Here is a 22015-nt window from a genome sequence, read left to right as displayed (position 1 = left end):
GTCTTTTCATAGTTATTAATAACAGATCTCTGGGGAGGCTGAGGGGAGGCGAAAGGGCCTGGAGGGAGGAGATGGGCTGCTGGGCTGCAGGCAGTCAGGAGGCTGCCTTGGGGCCTCATCGCGGCTCTGGGCTCCTCCCTTTCAAAAAGGCCCTAGACCCTTTCAAAAAGGCTTTAGAATAGGAAGAGCCCTTGCTCAGAGACTCCTGGAGCAGTAGGCATGTGGCTTTGCCAGCTGGTGTGGCAGCAAGTTATTTACCCTCCACAGACCTCAGCTTACCCTTCAGCAGGATGGGTCTCCTGGTGGCCTCAGGTGGCTGTGCTGAGGTAGAAGTCATGGCACAGAAGCCCAGCACAGTGTGGCCCGCAGGAAGTGCTTGGCACCCAGTGGGTTCCTCTTCCCTCCATCATTGTGGAAGTGGGGAGCCCAGGTTTTGATCAGGAACCCCTCTAGCCCAGGCTTGATCCCTTACAGGGGATCCGTTCTCTAACTGGAAGGAAAATCAGGCAGATAATTTCGTTACTAGAGACAATCCGCTGAGGTTAAGGACAAACCAGGTTTGGGGGCCCAGAAGCAGGGGCTTTGCAGACAGCTGAGTGTCTATCACTCTGGGCGTGTCTCCCTCCCTGGCCTCAGGGCCCAATGTGGGGGTGAAGTTAAACCCACTCTATCACAGAGATGGATGAGCTTCCCCATCCAGTGCCCTGAGTCCAGGCCCTACTCTCTCAGTGGTGAGAGTGGCTTTCACCTACTGGAGGCTTCACACACCCCATCCTCTCCAGGCATTCATCAAGAGAGGCACTGTTACTATTTCCATTTTATCAGTGAGGATCAGAGCGGTTTTCATCTTGCCCAGGGTCACCCAGCTAGTGAGTGGCAGACCCCAAAACACTACGCCAAATTGACTCTCATGCTGTGGGGTCAGGGGTGAGTCCTGTCCTTCTCTGGGCCTTGGTGCCACCACGCATGCACTGAGGAGTGGGCCTCCTCAGCCCCAGTACCCTGGGATCTGCATTGCGGGGAGGGCCCGTCCCCCTGAGAAATTACCCCACCACTCCCTGTCCCTCTCCAGGCTGCTCTTCCCTTACCGCGTAGGAAATGATCGGTTTACTCGCACCCTCTCGGTTCCAGTCTGCCAGGTCTCTGGCCACCTAGGGCCGACCTGTGGCCCTTCTCCCTCTCCCTTACCCACGAGGAGGACCAGGTGTGGCCTGGGCCTGTGGTTTCTCTACCACGAGTGCCGTGTGGCCTGGAGCTGGTGAGGTGGGAGCCCCCTGAGAGAGTCCAAAGTTGTAAAGAGTTTGATGTTTCCAGGGAAACAACAAGGGTCAGTGTGGCTAGAGGGGGTGGGGGGTGGAGGAGTATAGTGGGAAGGGAGCGCAGAGGGGTAGATTGTGAAGAGCCTGTGGGGAACAGTGAAGGGGTTTGAGGCAGAGGAGAGGCTTGACCAGGTCTGCATCAGGACTGGCTGGGAAAATGCCAGACACAGCAGACAGTGTCGGGCGCAGTTCAATAGCTATTAGTCATGATTTCCTTATGTTGATCATTGTGAACACCTAGATTCCACTTCTTACTGGCTGTGAAAACTTGGGCCGGTCACTAAGCCCCAGGGCTTCCGATCATGTGGGAAGAAGGATGAGGAGCCTTCCTCTCAGAGATTTTATTGGGAGCAGAGAGATAATGGCGAGATTTCATCTAATTTTGATGAACCCTGCAAATTCTTGGCCTGCTGAGACTAGCTACATAGCCAGGGCCTTCTGTCCGTGTCACATGCCTCCCTGCTTCAAGTTGGGGCAGGGAAGGAGCAGTCACCGGCTCCAGAAGGCCCCAGCCACAGTACAAGTCCTTGCAGGCAGAGCTGTAGCTTCCCCGGATCCCATCCCTACTCTGTCCTCGACCTTGATCCTGCAGTAGCAGACCCCTGCCTCCTCCTCAGACTCTCCCCCAGCCTTGAAGCCCTGGCTGAGGGTCTCCCAGCCTAAAGAGCCTGTGGAGATTCTGAGTAAGCCCAGTGCGATGTGGAGGGGAGTGTTTAGGACCTGAGGAAGTCACGTGCCTTCCCTGAGGCTGTTTCCTCGTCTGCAAAACAGGAATGGGAATACTTCCTTTATTAGTCTCCTATTGCTTCTTAACAAATCACTACAAATTTAGTGTCTAAAACAGCACAGACTTATTCTTTTATGGTTCTGGGGGTCCAAAGTCCTGAAGCAAGTTGGAGGGCTGCCTTCCTTCTGAAGGCTCTAATTTTTTAAAGTTTTATTTATTTTTGAGAGAGAAAGAGTGTAAGCAGGAGAGGGGCAGAGAGAGAGGGAGGCACAAAATCCGAAGCAGGCTCCGAGCTGTCAGCACAGAGCCTGATGTAGGGCCCAAACTCCTGAACCATGAGATCATGACCTGAGCTGAAGTCAGACGCTTAACTGACTGAGCCACCCAGGTGCCTCTCCTCCTGAAGGCTCCAGGAGAGAATCCAACCCTTTGCCTTTTCTAGCTTCTAGAAGCTGCCTATACTCTTTGGCTCCTGGTTCCATCCTCCATCTTAAAGCCAGCAGCATCGCATCTTCCAATTTCTCTCCTGATGCTTCCATCAGCACGTCCTTGCCTTTTCTCTCTCTGACCCTCCTGCCTCCCTCTTATAAGGACCTTTGTGATGACCCTGGGTCTACCCAGATAATGCAGGGGGATCTCCCCATCTCCAGAACCTTAACTAAATCTCATCTGCCACAGTAAAAGTCCCTTTTACTGTGGAGGGTAGCATATTCACGGTTCCACGGATTGGGGGATGTTGGCATCTTGGGCCGCCATTCTTCGGCGTGCCGCACACACCTTGCAGGGTAGTGGTGAGGATCCAATGAGACCGACCAGGAACGTGAAAGGCTCCGGTAGTGCCAGGAACATGGCAGTCAGCCCCCACACGTACTTCCTTTCTTTCCTCTCCCTGGACCTCCATCTCCCTATCCAGAAAAAGAGACCCATTCCAGCTCTAGCAGTTGGATCCCACCTTATTTAAAGTGAGTGGCGAGGACAGGCAGACTGCCCTTAGCGCAGCCTGGCCTCATCACAAGCAGCAGAATGGAGCCCTGCCCCCGGGGACGCCCCCAGCGGCCCTCGGAAAAGCCCATGCTCTCCTCTTCCCTCTCTGGGGCAGGCCTCTGCCGGTTCCTGGCCGGCCTCACATTTCCCATCATTCCCAGGGATGGCTGATGGGAAAGGCTGAGCTCACTGCTCCCTGGGGAGGGCGAGAGTGGAGGGAGGAGAGGGAGAGGCTGACGGCAGCTGTAGCTGCGAGAGAGAAGGGGAGAGGCCAGGCCAGGAGGGGAGATTGGCAGTGGGAGATTCGAGATTATCAGTGCTGTGGGGGAGTGGGAGAGGGTGAGTCATGGCCTCTAAGCTAGGCCTCATGGAAGCTCAAATCTTCCTGGGCCTCCTTGGAAGGCTGCTCTGTCCCTCTCCTGGCCGTCTTTCTGAGAGGCCCTGGGGCCCCGAGGAGGATGCACATATGTTGGGGATGGGAGGAGGGCATCACAGACCAGCAGGGGCAGGAAATGAGGGATCGCTGGCCTATGGGAATACCACCCCCTTTGAGAGAAGAGAGCCATTTTGGCTAGTGTCCCTCCCTCCCTCCTACCTTCTCCCAGGAAATCAGTCACTGTTTTCCCTTGGGCTCATCATTTGTCTTCACTGGGCCTTCCTTTTCTTACTTCCACGTGTAAGGGGGGGGGGGGCGGCGGGAGCAGGTAACACCATTGTGGGATTTGAGAGTATCAAATGGGATGGTGATTTTGAAATGTACACTCTGCTGCATAGGGATGTGTCATTGCATGCATATGCACATCACTTTAATGTCCTCTCTTCTGCATCTTGATGACCTGGCAAACTCTGAATCATCCTTCCAGTTCTGCCTCAGATGTCACCTGTTCCCTGTAACTTCCAAGCCACTCCCTCTCTGGAGTTCTTTATACCTCTCCCTCATGGTGCCTTTTGCAGGAGAGTTTTAGGTTTGTGCATCTGTCTCCCCTACCATATGCGGGCAATGCGTTCACCACAGACCCCTCTGCTTGCCAAGGTCCCTGTATCTGTGGTGGAGCAGAGGCAGGCTGGCAAAGGCACTGGGGGGCTGGCCTCCTGGGGTCTGAACTGGGCCAGGTCCCCATGTGTCAGTCCAGTCTTTAGAACTGAGCAGGTCCCCGTGACCCATTCCAGCAGCTGTATAAGCATCTAGGTTGGGCGGGTGGAGCTGGTTGGGAGGTTGTCACTGCAGAGTGGTGGCTAAAGAACAGGCCAGCACTCTTTCTCTTGGCTTCACACACTTCCCTGGACAACGGATGGGAATCAGCGTGAGGGGTGAGGGGGTGGACAGTTTGGGGTGGGTGTGAGGCTGTGGATCACCTGGGGTGTGGTTTAGGGAGAGGTTCAGGGAGCCCCCAGGGCTCCTTCCTGCGTGCCTTGCCGAGGACAGCTGCTCTTGGCTCGCCTTACTGTGCCCACCTCATCCGGAGGCCTCTGTGTTCTTGGACGTAATGGAAATGCATGTCTTAAAAATGCTTGATAATTTAGCCTTGTTCTCCTAACACGCCTTTGTGTCTGGCCTCCGAGGAACTCCTCATACCCATTATCTCCTCTCAGCCGCACAGGCCCATCAAGGTAACGTGACCCCCATTGAGAGCTGGTGAGCCAGCTGAGGCCAAGATGGGCCGGAACCTGCCCTAGGCCACCCCGGCGAGTCTGATTATTGTGCTGGTGGTGGTTAGTATTTGCACCACTTACACAGAGCTCTAACTTTTGTGCCAGGGCCTCTTTTAACACTCCAGACAGCTGAAGTGCAGGCTGATGAAGCAACGGTCAGCCTGATCCCAAGACCTTAGCTCCTTTGAGATGCCCCTTCTCTGTGCCAAGCACAGCCCCGCCCTGGAACAGCTCCCAGCCCGGGAGAGGCAGACATCTGATGGACCAGACCCACCAAGGAGGTGTAGGAGATAGGTGCCCTCAGGGGGAAAAAATGCCTTTTCTTCCTTGAGTTGACCTCAAGATTCAACAGGATAAATATGCAAAGTCCCTAGCACATTAAGACATAAATGATAAATCTTAAAACCGTTGCTGTTGTGAGTTTTTCTTGTTTTCTAAATTTTAATAAAACTACTCAGTTAAAAGTTTAAAAAGAACTTTGATTTTGAGATAACCAAGAAGCACATGTTTTACCTTTGTCATACTACTCTTTGAGAGAACCTCACACATCCTGACCATACCACAGTATGTCCGATAATGACCATATTCACTTTGGAACACAGGATAAACTGTATCTTTCAAAATGATCGAATTCTTTTAAAAGTCAGAAGCATTGAGGCACCTGGGTGGCTCAGTTGGCTGAGTGGCTGACTTTGGCTCAGGTTGTGATCTCACGCCATGAGTTCAAGCCCTGCATCGGGCTCTCTGCTGTCAGTGCAGAGCCTGCTTTGGATCCTCTGCCCCTCTCTCTCTGCCCCTCCCCTGCTCTCTCTCTCTCAAAATAAATCAATAAATAAACATTTTTAAAATTTTGGAAGCATTGTTATTATATTTTTGCTTCTTAATCTTTCAAGCAGATGGTTTGAGCTGCTTCTATTTCTTTTCCTCTCTGTGACTTTGGTCAAGTTACTTACCCTTTCTGTGTCTAAGTTTCTTCCTATGTAGAGTATGAATTATAAGAGTATCTACCTTACAGTTTCTTGTGAGGATTACATGAGTTACTATTGTGTTTAGAAAAGTGCTGGGCTGTATTAAACGTGATAAACATTGTTTGTAACAATAATAATAATTCTTACTGAGAAAATATACCCAGATTAAGTTACCAGATTAAGGTGGCTTTTCAGTGAACATGTATTCAGCTAACATTTACTGAGTGCTGGCCCTGGGCTTGTCTGGGCCTTGGTCTTAGGGCTCCACTGCTCTGTCACTCTGCCGAGTGGCCTGGGCCCCCAGCTCCGTTTCCACCCCTTGCTCCTAGCCCCCAGGGCCCTGGGTGAGGCTAAGCTCATAAACAGTGTCGGCAAAGCACTTTGTGGATCGATGCTAACTAATAGCGGCTCCCTGGAGCTGGCACATGTAGGGAAGAGGGTTGTGAAGACGGCTTGGACCAGGCTCAGGGATGGCACCTGGCACTCGGGGTGGCCGGTGATGTCCTCCAGGCGGGACCTGGGCAGGGCCCTGCTGTCCTTCCTCTTCTGTGCCTGCTGCCACTTTAGCCAGCAGTAGGCGATGACAGAGTTTGGAGATGTGGGGGTGGGAGGGGTGATAATGGCCATGGGGGGAAGAGGTTTGCCCGGCTGGTGGTAAAACCAGGAGCAGAGACCCGTCCAGCCCACACATCTGGTCACATCCGGGCCAGAGCTGGCCTGTCCAGGCATCCCCTTCTCAGGGCTCTCCCAGTCACCCCCTTCGAAATCTCTTGAGAAGTCTACATTCCTGGGCTGGAACAGATGGCCGGTGGCATCTGCCCAGACACGTGGCTGTCTTACACATGGCAAGGCAGTTTTGGGTCAGCTGAGGGCATGAATGGGAAATCGGCCTGGGACCCTGTGCAAGGAAGGATTGGGCAAGACTCCCCCAAGTTCTGGCCCAGAGGGAAGCCCTTCTCTGTGTCTTAGACTGAGCTGAAGTCTGTTCTGAGGACTGTTGTAGGGGAGTGTGCCCTCTGGGAGTTCCTAGTCTGATGGAGGAGACATGGCCCCATCCTGCAGGAGAGAGACTTCTGTCTGATGGGGGGGTGGGGGGAACTCCCTATTTAAAATGGAGGGAACACAGCCCTCTTATCCTTTGGCAGCTCCTTGTTTAAGGAAAGAGGCACGATCTTTGTCCTGCAGGAACCTCCTGTGATGGAAAGTCAGAGCCACTTCTCTCAGGGAAGTCTTTACCTGATAGAGGAGATCTGCTCTCTGCCCTCAGGAAGGCCTCTGTCTGATGGGGGAGGCTCATATGTCCTTTCACTCAAGAAGCCCCATTTTATGGCCTCTGCCTTTGTTTCTGTCTTCCCTGCTTCCTACCCCCTGCCTCATTTAGGGGGAGCCCAGATCTGCAAGCAATAGCCACAGAAGGCCAGGCAGAGTAATGGGCTTGGCTGCTGTGGGGCAGGGAGGAAGGGGAGAAGGGGGGACTATAGAAGGACTCCATAGCAAGTGAGGGTGACATGGAAGGCTTCCCAGTGGAGGTGCCTTTATGGGACAGTCTGATGGACAGGAGGCACCTGGCTGTGATGACAGGCTGGGAAGGGACGCTTGAGAGCTCACTCCAAAGAGCCCCTGTCTTCATGCAGGCTTGACTGCTCGGGGGGGGGGGGGGGACAGGGAAGGGTCCCAGGGAGACCCTCACCCTCTGACTGTGCAAAGGCTGAGTGTCGCAAACTCAGAGACATCCGCCCTCCAAGGCCCGAGAAGCCCAGAGGAGGAGAGGAAACAGGACGCGTATCAGGAACGCCTTTTCCTTTTCTTTGTAACTAACCCCCTCACTTGGGGCCGGGGAGAGCTGATCCTGAAGGGCCTGCCCTGGCCTAGTTGCTGCTGCCTGCAGCCCCAGCTCTGGGTCTAACACAGCCTTACCTGTCTGCCTCCACCCCTGCCCCCCTTGCCTGCTGTTTCTGGGCCAGTCCCTTAACTTCGCCAAAACTCAGGACTCTCATCTGTAAAATGGGGTAAGACTTCCTATCTGCCTCACATGGAAGTTTGGTTTTTTTCCTCTCTTTGTAGGATTTACATAATTTATTCCTCTAATCATGAGATGTGCATTGAACACCTCTGAACTTTGGGATGGGCGGGGGCAGAAAACCTAGGCAAGGAGCAGGTGTGGACAGACGGGAAGTGAGTTTGGGACTTATCTGAGGAAGTGGGGGACATCTGAGTAGAGATGTCACAAGGCTGGCTGGTGTGGGGGCAGAGAGGGTCTGGCTGGAGGTAGAGGTTTGGACTTGCCAGAGTCTAGTAGCAGCCAAGTGACTGGGTGGGTGGAGTCACCCAGGGAACTGCTTGTCATGAGCTCTGGGAAGGGGCGGAGGCCAGACCCTGGAGGCCACGGCCAACTGGGCTCAGCTGGCAGAGAGCTGGGCACAGAGCAGGGATGGGGAACCACTTAGCCAGGGCTCCGGTGGCCAAGAGGAATGGGCACTGACACAGGGCCACTGGATGGTATTCCTGAAGGGTGGGGCGTGGTTGAGACCTTCACCTTAGCAGGCTGGTGGGGAGGTGGTTTGTGGGGGAGGGTGAGGAGGGAGTCAAGGTAAAGGTACAGAGACATCAAAGAATGTGATTGGTCAGGTTGACATTCCTTTACTGTTCTCATTCTGTAAGTTCTCTGCTGGCCAGAAGGCTACTTACATGGGTATTTCTGTGCTGGGGGTGGGGGCGTTGTGTGTGAGCTGTGTGTTGCAGGTGCGTATTGTGCTTATATTTGTGTGAGTGGTCTGTGTGTGGTGTGTATAAGTGTCTGTGGGGTACATGTGCACCTGAGGTGTAAAGCAGGTATGATATGTGTGTGTGGCCAGTGTACACAATGTGCGTGTGGTGTGGTGTGTGTGATCTGTGGTGTGTGATGTCTGTTGGTATACGTGGAGGGTGTGTGGTGTGTGTGCATTATCTGTGGCTATATGTGGGGTGTGTGTGTGTGTGTGTGTATGGTGTGCATGGTGTGTGTGTGTATGAGATGTGTGCTTTGTGCATGTCACCACATTTAGATCCTTGTTCCACACTGTGTAGAGCAAGCCGGTGCTGAGACATCTACCGGGGTTGGAAACTTAGAAGCATTTACCAGGCTTGTGAATTCCCTTCTCTATTTAGGGTTATGCCCAATGCTGTACTCGTAACAAGTGTCTGTCCAGAAAAAAAAGGGGTGGTGTTGCAGTACTTGCCAGTTTCTGTGGTGTAAATTCTCCTACCAAGGATTTCACACTACTGAAGGGATGTCATTGAATGTGGAGTTGGGGACATCCTCATACGTTATTCTCACCATATGGATCTAGTGGACATCAATAGCCTCAAGAGCATCATAGGGAAATTTTGTGAAATAGTAGCAAGTGATAAGTCTTGATTATAGCTTCCCTTCGTTTTTAATATAATTTATTTAACCATGAGATTAGATCAGAATTTCTCACCATCAGTACTCAAAACATTTGGGCTGCCGATTCCTTGTTGGAGATGGGAAGTGGGGGTGACCTGTGCATTGTGCAGTCAGCATCCCTGGCCTCTACCCACTGGATGCCAGTAGAACCCTCCTCTAAGTTGTGACCACCCAAAATGTCTCCATACATTGCCAGTTGATCCCCCATGGGGCAAATTCACCCTCAGCCTTGGCAATGGCTGTTGTTTAACTACCAGCTCACAAAACCTACAAATAGGGCGGTAGGCTCTTATGAGTCTATAGGAGCCCCCTCCGGCACATCAAGGGCACCGTATCTGGCTAAATATAAGGCATGGACTTTTCCCCCTAGAATTTTTTTCTCAAAAAAGTGCTGCCACCTTAGGCCATAACTTACAGTCAGAACAGAGCCCCTGATTCCAGAGGGCTCTCAGCCTTTGGCTTGCCCCCAAGGTGGTTGACAGAGAGTGGGTGATGCGTTGCCATGGTGTTCTGTTCTGATGTTTAGTGAAATGTAAGAAGAGGAAAAAAGTAATGCTCTGAATTAATATCTCATTCTCATATGTTATTCTATAATCCCGAAAGTTTTCATGTTCAAATTGGCAAAGCAAAAGACAAAACACCAAATCCAGACAAATGAAACTTGAAATAAAGTCTTCTGCTGGGACAATCTGACTACCTTGTGTCTGCGGCTGCCCTGTGTCGCCAGGGCTCTCTCTGAGTCCCACGTGATGCATCTCATCCTGCCGGCCAGGCTGCTCACCTCTGATTCGCCACTTTGCCCAGGTCATATTTTTCCCCAGCTTCAAGCTCAGGGTTTGGCTCTCCTTGCTTTCATTTATTTATTCATTCAAAATATTTATTTAGCACTGACTATGTATCAAGGAAAATGAATGATTGAAGAAAGAGGTTCCTACTCTCTGCAGTTTTCCGGCATTCCATGGCTGTCACTGAGGCGAGGAGAGGCTCAGGCCCACGTGGATGCCAAGGGGACAGGGGTGCTAGAGAGAGGAGAAAAAGGGAGGGGCGGTACTGTGTGTGGGTGAATGTCTTATGGCTGGAACTGAGCTGCACATTATGCATCATCTCATCCCACCTGCCCACTGTGCTTCTGAGGCAGGGTCTGTGTACGTACAGAGTATCTGCCTCCCTGCTCCAGGGTGTAGGTGCCCTGAGGACAGGGCACAGGGACCTGTACCTGATGGAGGTAAGAACAGCACCAGGCCCAGAGACTGGAAAACAAAAGGAAGAAAAGAAAGGAGGGAAGTCAGAAAGATGGATGGGAAGAGGAGAGAAGGGAAGGAGGGAGGGGAGAGGAGCAAGCAAAGCCCCTCTGGAGATGAGAGGACTCAGGGCAAGGGCACTGACTGATGCAGTCGGGGAAGGCTTCTTGGATGAGTTGACACAGGCAAGAAAGGATTGCCATTGGGAGAACTGAAGATGCTTCTATAGAAAGAAGAAATAGGGCGTGTGCCCAGAGATGTCTGAAATGTGAGGGTCTAAACTGGGAAGAGAACATTATAAACTATTGTTTTCCATCTGAGACTGGGAGGAAGACAGCTTTAAAAACTTCCCTGTCTCCAGCAAGGGTAACACAACCATCTCTTCCCACCCCAAGGCCTTCTCACTTGAGGGCCATTTAGGCAGGAACTGTCCCCTGGGTAGGGGAAGCGAGGCAGAGTGCTGGACAGTGGAATGGTGATAACAATAATAATCCTATTACCAATGATGTTGGCTTCATTTGAGCAATTCCCTACTGTGTACCACGGCTTTCTATGTGCCTTCAACCTGTGAGGTAGATATCACCCCAATATTCCAAATGAGGGAAAGTATGGCTTAGAGAGGTGTGAAACTGGCCCGAGGTCACATAGGACTCACGCAAGGTCTGCTTGCTTTTAGGGTCTGCACCAGCAGCCCTCCCTTCCCCCTCTCAACCCTAGAAAAGCCTGGAGAGTGTTCAGGTGCCGTCTGCAGGCCCTTTGTGGTCCAGCTGCCAGCCCGCTCATTGAAATTTTTATTAGCCCTTGACTTTCAAGTCTCCAGTTTCATAGGTTACCAGCAAATGGGCCATACCCCTCCATTAAGCCACCTGGTGGCTCCCCTCCTGCCTCACTTGGCACTTCCTGGAAATCTCCCCAAGTATGGATCATGGCCAGAAGAGGGAACATGTGAATGCAGGCATGAGACTGGAGGAATTGCTGTCTGGCCAGAAGCCTGTGGGAAGTCCAGAGGCTGGGAGCTTGACTCGGTCGGGGCCCCCATCCACCACCCCTCGCCCCTCAGCTCTGCCAGGCACGCCACCCTGTGCCCAGAGAGCCATGCAGGAGCCCAAAGGAGCCGTGCTGGGCTGTGAGCTGCAATACGGCAGGAGCACCAGAAACCTGGGGCTCTCCTCCCTGTCTGCGACTCTGCACGCATCAGCACGTCTCTTCGAGCCTATTTCCTGGCCCCAGCGCAGGATCCTGCCCTCCCCTGGGCTGTGATTTCTCCATTTGGCAAATGGAGCAGGCTGCAGCGTGCTCCCTCAGGCTCCCCAAATCTGTGAAATGAGGGTGACATTTCCTTTCTTCCTGCCTCCTCCCCCCTCCTGGGCTGTCCTGAGAAGCAGGTGCGCTAATGGCGGGTAAACAGGCAGGCAATGTTCTGACACAGGAAGGGCTGTTCAATTCTGGCAGAGCAGACAAGCTTGTACACAAATAACTCTGCTACCAGGGAGTGTGTGATAAGGGCCCTAGAAACCTCTTTGCTGCCATAGCCACCTGCTCCTCACGCCTCCCTGCTCCCTGACGGCTGCTCTCACACCCAGAAAGTGGGTCAAAATGTAGGGCAGAAGGAATACCCCCTTGTGCGGTCCCCACCCTACCCAACTGAGTCATGATTGCTATTGGGGCAGAGATGGAGGAAACTTATGGGGTTAGGTTAGGGCACCTCTGTGTCCAAAATACAGACCTGGCCAGTCTTTCTCCCTCCGCCAGATGCCTGTGGCTCCCGGTTGCCTTCTGGCTATGGTCCAAGTTCCTTAGCTTGGCATTCTTGAGACCCTTGACACCTAGCCCAGGGCCTGGCATGTGGAAGTGCTCCGTGACTATCTGGGCAATGAATGGACCCTTCTCTGGCCCATCCTCCTCCCTGGTGCTCATCCCAGGCGCTCCTGGTGCTCATCCCAGGCATGCAGGATACACGTCAGGCACACCAGGCTGCCTGATATCTCCCAGGCACCTTGTGGACTCAGTCACCCTCTGAAGACCTTGGCCTGCAGAGGTTTGAATGTTCTCAATGTCTTCCTCATTGCTGCCTCCTCCCCTGAAGACCTTCCTACCTTGCCAGACAGAACCACACAATGCCACTTATCAGGTACTATTGTGAATGACTAAAAGTGTGATCTCCAGAGCCAGTCTGGCTCAGCTCCAGTATCTAGCCCTGCCCCTTACTAGCTATGTGACCTTGGGAGAATTAGACTCTCTCTCTGTGCCTCAGTCTCCCCATTGCTGAAACGAGGATGTAGTAGTACCTCCTCATAAGGTTGTTGGAGGAACAAGCGAGTTAATATTTATGACACACTTACTCAGAGCAGTAACTGGCACCTGGTTTCTCTCCTGTGTCAGTTTTCTGATGTTGACTGAAGACTGAGTAATATTTGAAGGTCTTCCCACATTCACTGTATCCATGGCGTTTTTCTCCACCACGAATTTTCCGATGCTCATAAAGGAATGAATTGTGCCCAGTGCTCCCTCGGTTCACTGGTAGTGAATGCACATTCGTGCATAGCCTCTCCAGGATGAGTCTCCTGCTGTTGAGTGAGACAGGTTTCGTTTAAATGATTTCCCATAGGCGGCCCGTTCTTGGGGTTTCTCTCCTGTGTAAATGTTCTGATGCTGACTTCATGACTTTGGATAAGTTATTTATTGGAGTCCTAGGTCTAAAAAATGGGACTATTCAGATGGAATAATATAGTATCTCAAAGTGTGTGAACTGCTTAGCGCCGTACCTGACTTCTAAGGAGAGCTTAGTATGCCGTGGTCATCGTGCTTGGTGGCTTTCTCTAACTGGGCTGTATACCAGGGTCATTTGTCAGCAGGGACCATGAATTGTCCACCTTAGTGCCCCCAGAGGCTGGCAGTGGGAGGGGCGGTGTGAATGTGGGTGGGTGAGTGCTAAGTGGGAGAGCTTTATCAAAGCTGAGCAGGGGCCCATTTTAGAGAGATCAGTTGTATTCCTCACTCAGCCTGATGGTGGCTGGCACACTGCCCCTGTGAAGCGTTTTCTAAGCCCAGTGCCCATGGATCCTGACAGCCAAAGAGAAGTATAGACAGAAGAAGAAATCTCCAGAGTCTCACCCAGGGCAAAGAATCATCAGCAACCACCATTTCTGTAAACCTCCTCCAACCTCACTGTTGACAATTCTCCCTTAGAGCATTTGTTCATTCAACAACATTCAACCCGTATTTATTTACAGAGCTCTGACTGTGCTCCAGGAACCGTGCTATGCCCTGGGGATCCAGTGTCAATAACACAAATGAGATCTGTGCTCTCATTCGTGTTAAGTGAAGCAGAGAGTGAGCAAACAAACCATCGGGAAGTGTGGGAGATGCTGTGATTCCCCACGGGGTGTGGGACTTGGAGGGAGTCAGGGAAGGCTTCCTGGAGAAAGAAATAGCTGAGCAGAAGACAGCACAGCAGGCCTGGGAGGGATCTGAGCAATCACAGAGATTCAGACTCTGGATTGTAAAATGGCAGAAGGAGAGACTCTAACATCAAAGGATTCAGAGGAACAGGATCTATATTTCTCTACCTTACTAACAATGTTTTTTTTCCCCAGACTCTCCTTTTACCCAGACCTGAGACATATCTTGTTAGGGAAGACACGGCATCTTTGTAAAGTAATGTTGTACTTGTACAACATAGAAAAATAAGATGTATAAAGAAGCGGGTTGGTGGGTGGAGGCAGTCTCCTTCAACCCCTGTTAATATTTAGGCACATTTTCTTTCCTTTCACTTATTTTGGGGGTTTTAGTATTATTCCTTTAACTGACATATAATTTCCATGCCATACATTCAAAAAATGTTTATTTTGGGCGAGAGAGAGAGAGAGAGCAAAAGCAAGCTCACACATGTACGTGCAGGGGAGGGGCAGAGAGAGGGAGTGAGAGAGAATCCCAAGCAGGCTCCACACTGTCAGCAGAGCCAGTGATATGAGGCTTGGTCCCACGAACCATGAGATCATGACCTGAGCCGAAATCAAGAGTCAGACGCTTAACTGACTGAGCCACCCAGGCTCCTGTAATTTCAGGACATTTTCATCACCCCTAAGAGAAACCCCATACCTGTTAGCAGTCACTTCTCGTTTCCCCCTCACACCAACCCCTGGCACCCACTAACCTGCTTTCTGTCTCTCTGTGCTTGTCTGTTATGGACATTTCCTGTAAATGGAATCACACAAATAGGTGGTCTTTTGTGTCTGACTTCTTTCATATGACATGTTTTCAAAGTTTATCCGTGTTGTAGCAGGAAACTGCATGCCATCTCTTTTTATAGCTAAATAATATTTCTTTGTATAGATATACCACATAAAAAAATACATTCATTAATTGATGGACATTTGATTTTCTTTTTCAGCCTTTATGACTATTATGAATAGTGTGTGCTATGAATATTTCTGTACTAGTTTTTGTGTGGGCATCTATTTTCAGTTCTCTCAGGTATGTACCTAGGGATAGAATTGCTGGGTTATATGGTAACTATGTTTCACTTTCAGAGGAACTGCCAAACTATTTTCCAAAGCGGTCCCAACCATGTTGCATTACCACCAAGCTTGTATGAGGAGGGTTTCAATTTCTCCACATCCTTGATAACACTGCTATTGTCTTTTTTTGATTGTAGGTATCATAGTGGGTTGAAGTGGCTTTGATTTGTATTTCTCTGATGACTAATAATGTTGAACATCTTTTCATGTGGTTATTGGCCACTTGTTATATCCTCTTTGGAAAAATGTTTATTCAAATCTATTGCCCATTTTTAAAAATCTTTTTTAAAAAATGTTTTTATTGTATTTATTTTTGAGAGAGAGAGAGAGTGGGAGTTGGGTAGGGGCAGAGAGAGAGGGAGACGGAGGATCCAAAGTAGGCTCTGTACTGTCAACGCAGAGCCTGAGGTTGGGCTCAAACTCACAAACTGTGAGACCCTAACCTGAGCCGAAGTCAGACACTGTTCCAACCGAGCCACCCAGTGTCCCCTGCCCATTTTTAGTTGGACTATTTGCCTGTCTATTGCTGAATTGTAATAGGATTTTTATATATTCTGCATACTAAACCCTTACCAGATACATGATTTGAGAATACTTTGTCTATTCTAGGGGCTGTCTTTTCACTTTCTTGATAGTGAACTTTGAAGCTCGAAAGGTTTTAGTTTCAATAAAGGCAAATTTATCTCTTTCTTTTTTAAGTTGCCTATGCTTTTGGTGTCATATCTAAGGTTAACATCGCCTGATCCACGATCATGTTGATTTACGCTTAAGTTTTCTTCTAAAAGCTGTATAGTTATAACTCTTACATTAAGGTCTTTGATCCATCTTCAGTTAATATTTATATATGGTGTGAGGTAGGGGGGTCTAACTTTATTTTATTTTGTTTTTGCATGTGTATGTCCAGTTGTCCCTGCATTATTTGTCCCTGCATGCTTTGTGTTTTCCCCCCATTGACTTGTCTTGGCTCCTGTGTCAAAAATCAATGGACCATAAATATATGGGTTTATTTCTAGATTTTCAGTGCTGTTCCATTGATTTATGTGTCTATCTTTATGCTAGCATCACACACTTTTGATTACTATAGCTTTGTAGTAACTTTTGAATTTGGGAGTGTGACTCCTCCAACTTGATTCTGTTTTGTTTTTTCAAGATTGTTTTGGCTATTCTGGGCCTTTGCATTTCCATATAAATTTTAGGGCCAGCCAGTTCATTTCTGGGAAAAAAAAAAAAAGGTCCAGCTGGGATTTTAATAGGGATTGCACTAAATCTATAGATTGATTTGGGAAGTATTGCCCCCTTAATATTAAGTCTTCTCATTCTTTCTTTTGGTATTTGTTGATTATAGGGCTGAGTTTATAGGGTTGAGATTATGCTGAATATATTGTTTTGAATCCTGACTTATTCTGCTTAATATTCTATCCTAGGCATTTCCTGGTGTTATGAAAAATGCAAGAATAATTTCAGTGCTGTGTAATATTCCATTGTTTGGCTGTACCAAAAGCTGTGGGTTTTCGCATCATCTATCATGGAAAGTACTTTGTTCTGGGTCCCTCATGGCACAGGCACAAATGGACAGTGGGAGGACAGTTGGCTCACAGAAGGGCAGAAGAACATTAAAATTGATTAGCAAGTATCCCATGCTTCAGGTAGGGAATAGGACTCGCTGGAAAAGCCAACATTCTGGTTACTGGAGAGCTGCCTGCCCACCTGATGGAATGAAATCAGGAAACCGATCCAACCGACTGCATAGACATTGATAGAACATGTTCATTTTAGGCATATTTCTCTAGAACAGTGGATTAAAAAATGAAAACATTTGCAGCATGAAATTCATTTGACATTGTAACTCAGCTGACCTGAAATGAAAGTTTTGCTAAATAATACTTTTTGTATCAGCCTGGAGAAGCTGCAGTAACACACAAGGCCCGTTTCTTAGTGGTGCAAGAGCTTTCCTTTTCTGTTGTGTTACACATCTATCATGCAGCAGGAGAGCCCTGGTATTTAGTTGACAGAAGTCTTCTCCCTCCAGACCATTGCTGGTTTCAGTGGCAGTGGAGGAGGGTGGGGTATGCAGAAGAGTGGCTCCCCAATATGTCTACATACTAATGCTTGACACCCTTGAACATGTTACAAATCATGATTAAAGGGAAATTACAGTCGCAGATGGAATTAAGGTTGCTAAACCAGTTCACCTTAAATTAGGGGGTGAAATGTATTCATAAAGGTCTTTAAAAATAGAAGGGGGGGCAGAAAAGGTCAGAATGATGCAATATAATAAGAACACAACTTGCTGTTGTTGGCCTTGAAGATGGAGGAAGAGGCCGAGAGACAAATGTGGGTGGCCTCTATGGGGCGCCTGGGTGGCTCAGTTGGTTAAGCGTCTGGCTTCGGCTCAGGTCATGATCTCGCGGTCCGTGGGTTCCAGCCCCACATCGGGCTCTATGATGACCGCTCAGAGCCTGGAGCCTGTTTCAGATTCTGTGTCTCCCTCTCTCTCTGCCCCTTCCCAGCTCATGCTCTGTCTCTTTCTGTCTCAAAAATAACTAAATGTTAAAAAAAAAAAAATGTGGGTGGCCTCTAGAAACTGGAAAGGGTGAGGAAACAGATTCCTCTCTGGAGTCTCTGGAAAACAATGTGGCCCAGACAGCATCTTGAGTTTAACCCAGTGGGGTACATTTTGAACCTCTGAACTACAAAGCTGTAAGCTAAGTATATGCTGTTTCAAGCCACTAAATTTGTGGTTATCTGTTAAAGGCTCCATAGAAAACTGACACACACACTAGCCCTTAAATGCTTCTGCCCTGAAGTGACACAGGGCACTTCTAGTCCTGTCTCATTGGCCAGAGCAAGTCACATGGGGCTGTCTAATTTCACAGGGCTGGAGAAAGTTCCCCAGCCTTAGAGGGAAATGGAATATTAGTAAATATAGTAATATCTACTATACCCTTGTTATCTGTATTAATGCTTATCTCTTTTATAAGTGCCGGTGGCAACTCTTTAAGTTGATTTCATCATCAGCTAATGGGTTGTGACCCTCGATTGGTAAAACACTGCTCTATAAGCCCCCCTCTGCCCAAGCCTCATGGGACACGTGATACGCCCTTGACGGAGCTGGTTGGCCCAGGCATGGAGCACCTGACCAAAGCTGCTCAATCACATTCCTTTCCTGGGAATTTGGAATTGGGCCATTCGGCCAGTTAACAGAAGCTGAGCGAGAGGCAGAGTAGAAACAGGGTCGGAGTGAGGGCCACGTGCAAGCCGAAATGATGAGGGAGCAGAAAAGCCCTGAGTAAGCAGAGAGAGTCGGTCCCCAGAGACCATGGAGCAGCTGCCCAGGAGAGCAGTGCAGGCCTGAGAACATGCAGCCCCAGGGGGAGAGGTGGAGAGAGAGCAACCGCCTGACAGGCTGATGGCTTCCCCGTTCCCGGGTCCAGCACTCCTGCGTTCTGCCTGCGCATCCTTCCCGTGAGATTTTTGTCTCCTTCTCATTCTCGTTCCCCCTTTCCTCGAGCCACCCTTGTTGGGTTTCTGTTGTTTGTCTCCAGTGAGTTTTAATTAGCTGGGACACCACTGGTATATGTCTTAGGGGACCCAGCTTTGACTCTGAGAACCAGGCTGGCAGAGCATGGATGGGTCTCAGGGGTGAACCAAACCCAGCCGATCCACCATCTGGAAGCTTGGTTTTGACCACAGTCTTGCGCATTTGCGCTTGCTCTTTGCAGTGGACCCGGCAGAAGCCATCTGTATGGTGCTGCCTGAGGGCAGGGCCTGGTGAATTGGAAGCACCCACCCCCCACCCCCACCTCCCGCCCAGGGTTGGGGTCAGGAAGCCAATAGGGTTGTTTCAGGGAGTGCTTGGCTGGGCGACAGAGTGGAAAGGACGTGGACTCTGGAGGCAGACAGAGTTCCCCTGTTGGAGCCTGAATTTCCTCATCTCTGAAATGGGATTGTTGAAGGCTCAGCAGTATTCTGGGAAAAACACTCAGAGGCATGACTAGGGCAGAACAGGTGCTCAGGGCATGGGAAGCTGCTGTTGTTTGAAGAAGCCATCCGAATCCCAGCTTCCTGAGCAGGTGGGCTGATTGAGTTAGCGGGACATTCCCCACCACCGACCACACTTCCTGCCCTTGTTGCCCTTGCTTTCCTTCTCGATCCTTACTCACCCTTTCATCTCTTCCCTCTCCCCTCCCCAGTTCTCATTTCCCCTCTCTTCTGTTCTTCCCCAAAGCTGATGAAAAACCCTTGCTTTAGGAGTGCAGCCGTGTGGGCTATAAAGGGCCCAGCCTCTGGAGGCAGACAGAATTGGGTCTGAATCCTGATTTAGCCACTTGCTTGCTGTTCATTCCTGGACAAATGATTAGATGTCTCTGAACCTTGAGTTCATTATCAGTAAAATGGGAGTTGTAATGTCCATTTCACAGTGTGTTATGAGAAACAGGAGCCCAACAAATGCTTGTTCCATCTTACTGCCCCTTCTCCTTCCGTCCCTCCCTTCTTGACCATCACTCCCCCCAGCCTGGCCCTCAGCCCCCTCCAGTGGTGGGGTGCCCCAGGGCCCTCTCAAGGATCGCTAGAATGGCTCTCCCTGACTCAGTTATTTCCCTGATTCAGTTATAACTCAGGCATTTGTGGCCTCTCCTTTCTGCCAGACTCTGGGCTCCTGAGAGGTGGACTAAGGTTTTTGAAAGCAGTTGGGGGTCCCTGGGGCCTGTGGCACCTCTCGGGCCTCCTCTGCAGGCCCAGCCCTCACTTGGGAGCTGCTGCTTCAAACCGTGTGATCTGTATTTTTTCTCACTTTAGCAACTATTACACCCCAGCTGACTGTGGCATTTTCACACTCCAAACACTGATAAATATTTATAAGGAGGAGAAAAGCCCAGAACCAGGGGAGGTGGGGGAAAGATGCACCAGGCCCTTCTTGCAAGCCAGGCTCAGACCTATCCGTGGTCCCTTGGGCCCCAGAAGTTGGAGGGGGTGCTGTGGAGGTAGCACAGGGCCACCCCCCTGGGAGGAGCAACTACCACAGGGGCACTGCGGGCCTCACCCCGCCTTGCCCTAGATGCCTGCTGCACCCCCTGTTCCCGGGGACCCATGTGGGTTGTGTGGACCCTCTGGGCCTCGTGTTTGTGAGTTTCTCTGTTTTTTTTTTTCCTCTCTCATTCCATCTGTTATTTTCATGCCTGCAGGACAGCATCCCTCTCCCCCCCTCCCCCCTCCCCTCCCCTCCCTCCCCGTTCCCTCCTCCAACACCTTCTCTGGTCTCTGAGGCTCTCTCTGCCTTTTTCATTTTTCTCCTTTCCTCCCAACAGTGTTCTGAGCAATTCTGGGGCCAGACGATGGGAGCTAGGTGAGGGGGTCTCAAGGGGAGAGAGGATGAGGGGGGCACTGGTGGGGACCACAGTGTGCCCTAGAAGGCCCAGCAAGCACTTTGCAAGGGTTGGGGGACTGCACTTCCAGTGCTCTGCTGTGTGGCCATGGACACATCTCCTGTCTTTCCTGGGCCTCAGTTTTTCATTTGATTCCTTCACTAATTCATTCATTCACTCACTCTACTATTTGTTGAGTGCTTGCTACCTGCCATGCATTAACACAGATTTATTAAACACCTACCAGGGAAGCCGTTCTACGTGCTCAGGATGTATCTGTGGAGAAGGACCAAGCTCTCTGCCTCGTGGAGCTGACATGTCAGCAGAGCAGACAGGCATAAATTAGCAAGTTGCTTGTGTAGTAGGTTAGCAAGCCAGGAGTGCTGTGGGAAAGAAAATAGAGCCAGGGGAGGAGAGGGGGTAAGAGGTGAGGCCACAGCGGAGCCCCATCACAGAACGGCGTGGGGCTGGCAAGTAGATCTGTTGTGGGGAGCATCTCAGGGGGAGGGGACTGCGAGAGCAAAGGCCTGGAGGCAGGACCCACCCTAGTATGTTGGAAGAATAGCAAAGAGGAAATGTGATTGGAGGGGTGAGGGAGAGTGGAAGGTGAAGCCCAAGGGCATAGGAGGCAGGGCAGACCACACACACGCAGGCTTTTCTTTGCCTGAGCTGGGAGGACTTTGAGCAAATGAATGGTATGGTCCCACATCTCTTTAGAGACTCCCTCAGCCTGCTGTGTGAAAATGAGGCCTAAGGGCCATGGCCAGATCCCACAGGAGCTGTGATGGCAGTAAGGGAGGTTTGGGTGGGCTGGCGTTGGAGGGGGTGAGATCCGATTATGCCAGACATCGTTCTGGCTCTCAAGGCTTGCGCGGTGCCTGGAAAGCACTCTAGGCCCTTGCCCTCTGGCCTGCCAAGGGATGGCCTGCAGGAGCCTTACCCTGGTGGGATGTGCCAGTCCTGACTTTCTCTCTCTTTCTGTCCACAGGGTGTTCAAGAAGGCCAGCCCGAATGGAAAGGTGAGTCTGTAACAACCGCGCCCCACCTCCTGCCTGGCCCCAAACGTTTGTCCTGTCTTGGACACTTCTGCACGCCCTCATCTGTCCTTAGGGGCCCACCTACCACAGGGGGAGGGGCCTTTCGAGAAACTTTCTGTCTGAGGGGGGCAGTCCAACTCCCCCGGACTTCAGGGAACCCCTACTCTGGTTTGAGATACAGCCTATTGGGACTTAACTGTGAATATGATAATTAGACTAAGTGTCAAGGGCCTCGGGGGCACTGATCCCCTGGTGGGAGAGGTTCCCCGGACCCTCTTTACCGAACCCTGGCATCACCTAGTTATCCAGGGCAGTGCCCAGGGTCTGTTCTGCTTTCTTTTTTTCCACGGGCCCCAGGCTCCATTCTGCTTTCCCTTCAGTTCCGCAAGTGCATATTACTGACATCATCCCTTGTCGGGTGCAGGCCACGCCGGCAGGGACTGGGGTAGGGTGCTCCAAGACAAACGAGGCACACCCCATGCCACTCACGGTCAGATGGGGGTGGCAGGCACAGAAACAGGTCATTTCAGTATGAAATGGCAGGTGTGAGATAAAGCGGTGCCCAGGGGCTACGGGATCCAGCCTGGGCAGTCTGGGATGGCTTCTCTAAAAGGGATGCACTCCCAGGAAAGAGAGTGAAAACAGGTATTGTAGGCATGAGCATAACTCACAGGGGGTGGGGGGGAATGAGCAGCAGTTGAATCTGAGCACCAGGAGGGAGGCACAGGGAGTGGGAGCTGAGGCAGGGCAGGTATAGGGCGTAGGAGCCTGGA

General features: G+C 50.7%; 1 protein-coding gene across 3 annotated transcripts in view; it reads left to right on the top strand.

Annotated features, from left to right (window-relative positions):
- The window catches only part of ARRB1 (arrestin beta 1), a 71871-nt gene that overhangs the window by 28430 nt on the left and 21426 nt on the right, over positions 1 to 22015 (top strand). The window contains exons 1-2 of one of the 3 annotated variants that reach the window (XM_039228667.1): positions 18041 to 18304; positions 21194 to 21224. In XM_039228667.1, the coding sequence (XP_039084598.1) occupies positions 18249 to 18304; positions 21194 to 21224 (87 nt within the window). In that variant the 5' untranslated portion in view covers positions 18041 to 18248. Of the gene's footprint in view, positions 1 to 18040; positions 18305 to 21193; positions 21225 to 22015 lie in introns of those variants that run through there. The other 2 variants (XM_039228668.1, XM_039228669.1) reach the window with 2 other exon arrangements.

The sequence above is a fragment of the Hyaena hyaena genome, unplaced genomic scaffold (genome assembly GCF_003009895.1).
Source record: "Hyaena hyaena isolate Hyena2069 unplaced genomic scaffold, ASM300989v1 scaffold_34, whole genome shotgun sequence".
Taxonomy (NCBI): domain Eukaryota; kingdom Metazoa; phylum Chordata; class Mammalia; order Carnivora; family Hyaenidae; genus Hyaena; species Hyaena hyaena.
This window is presented reverse-complemented; position numbering and strand designations above follow the sequence as displayed.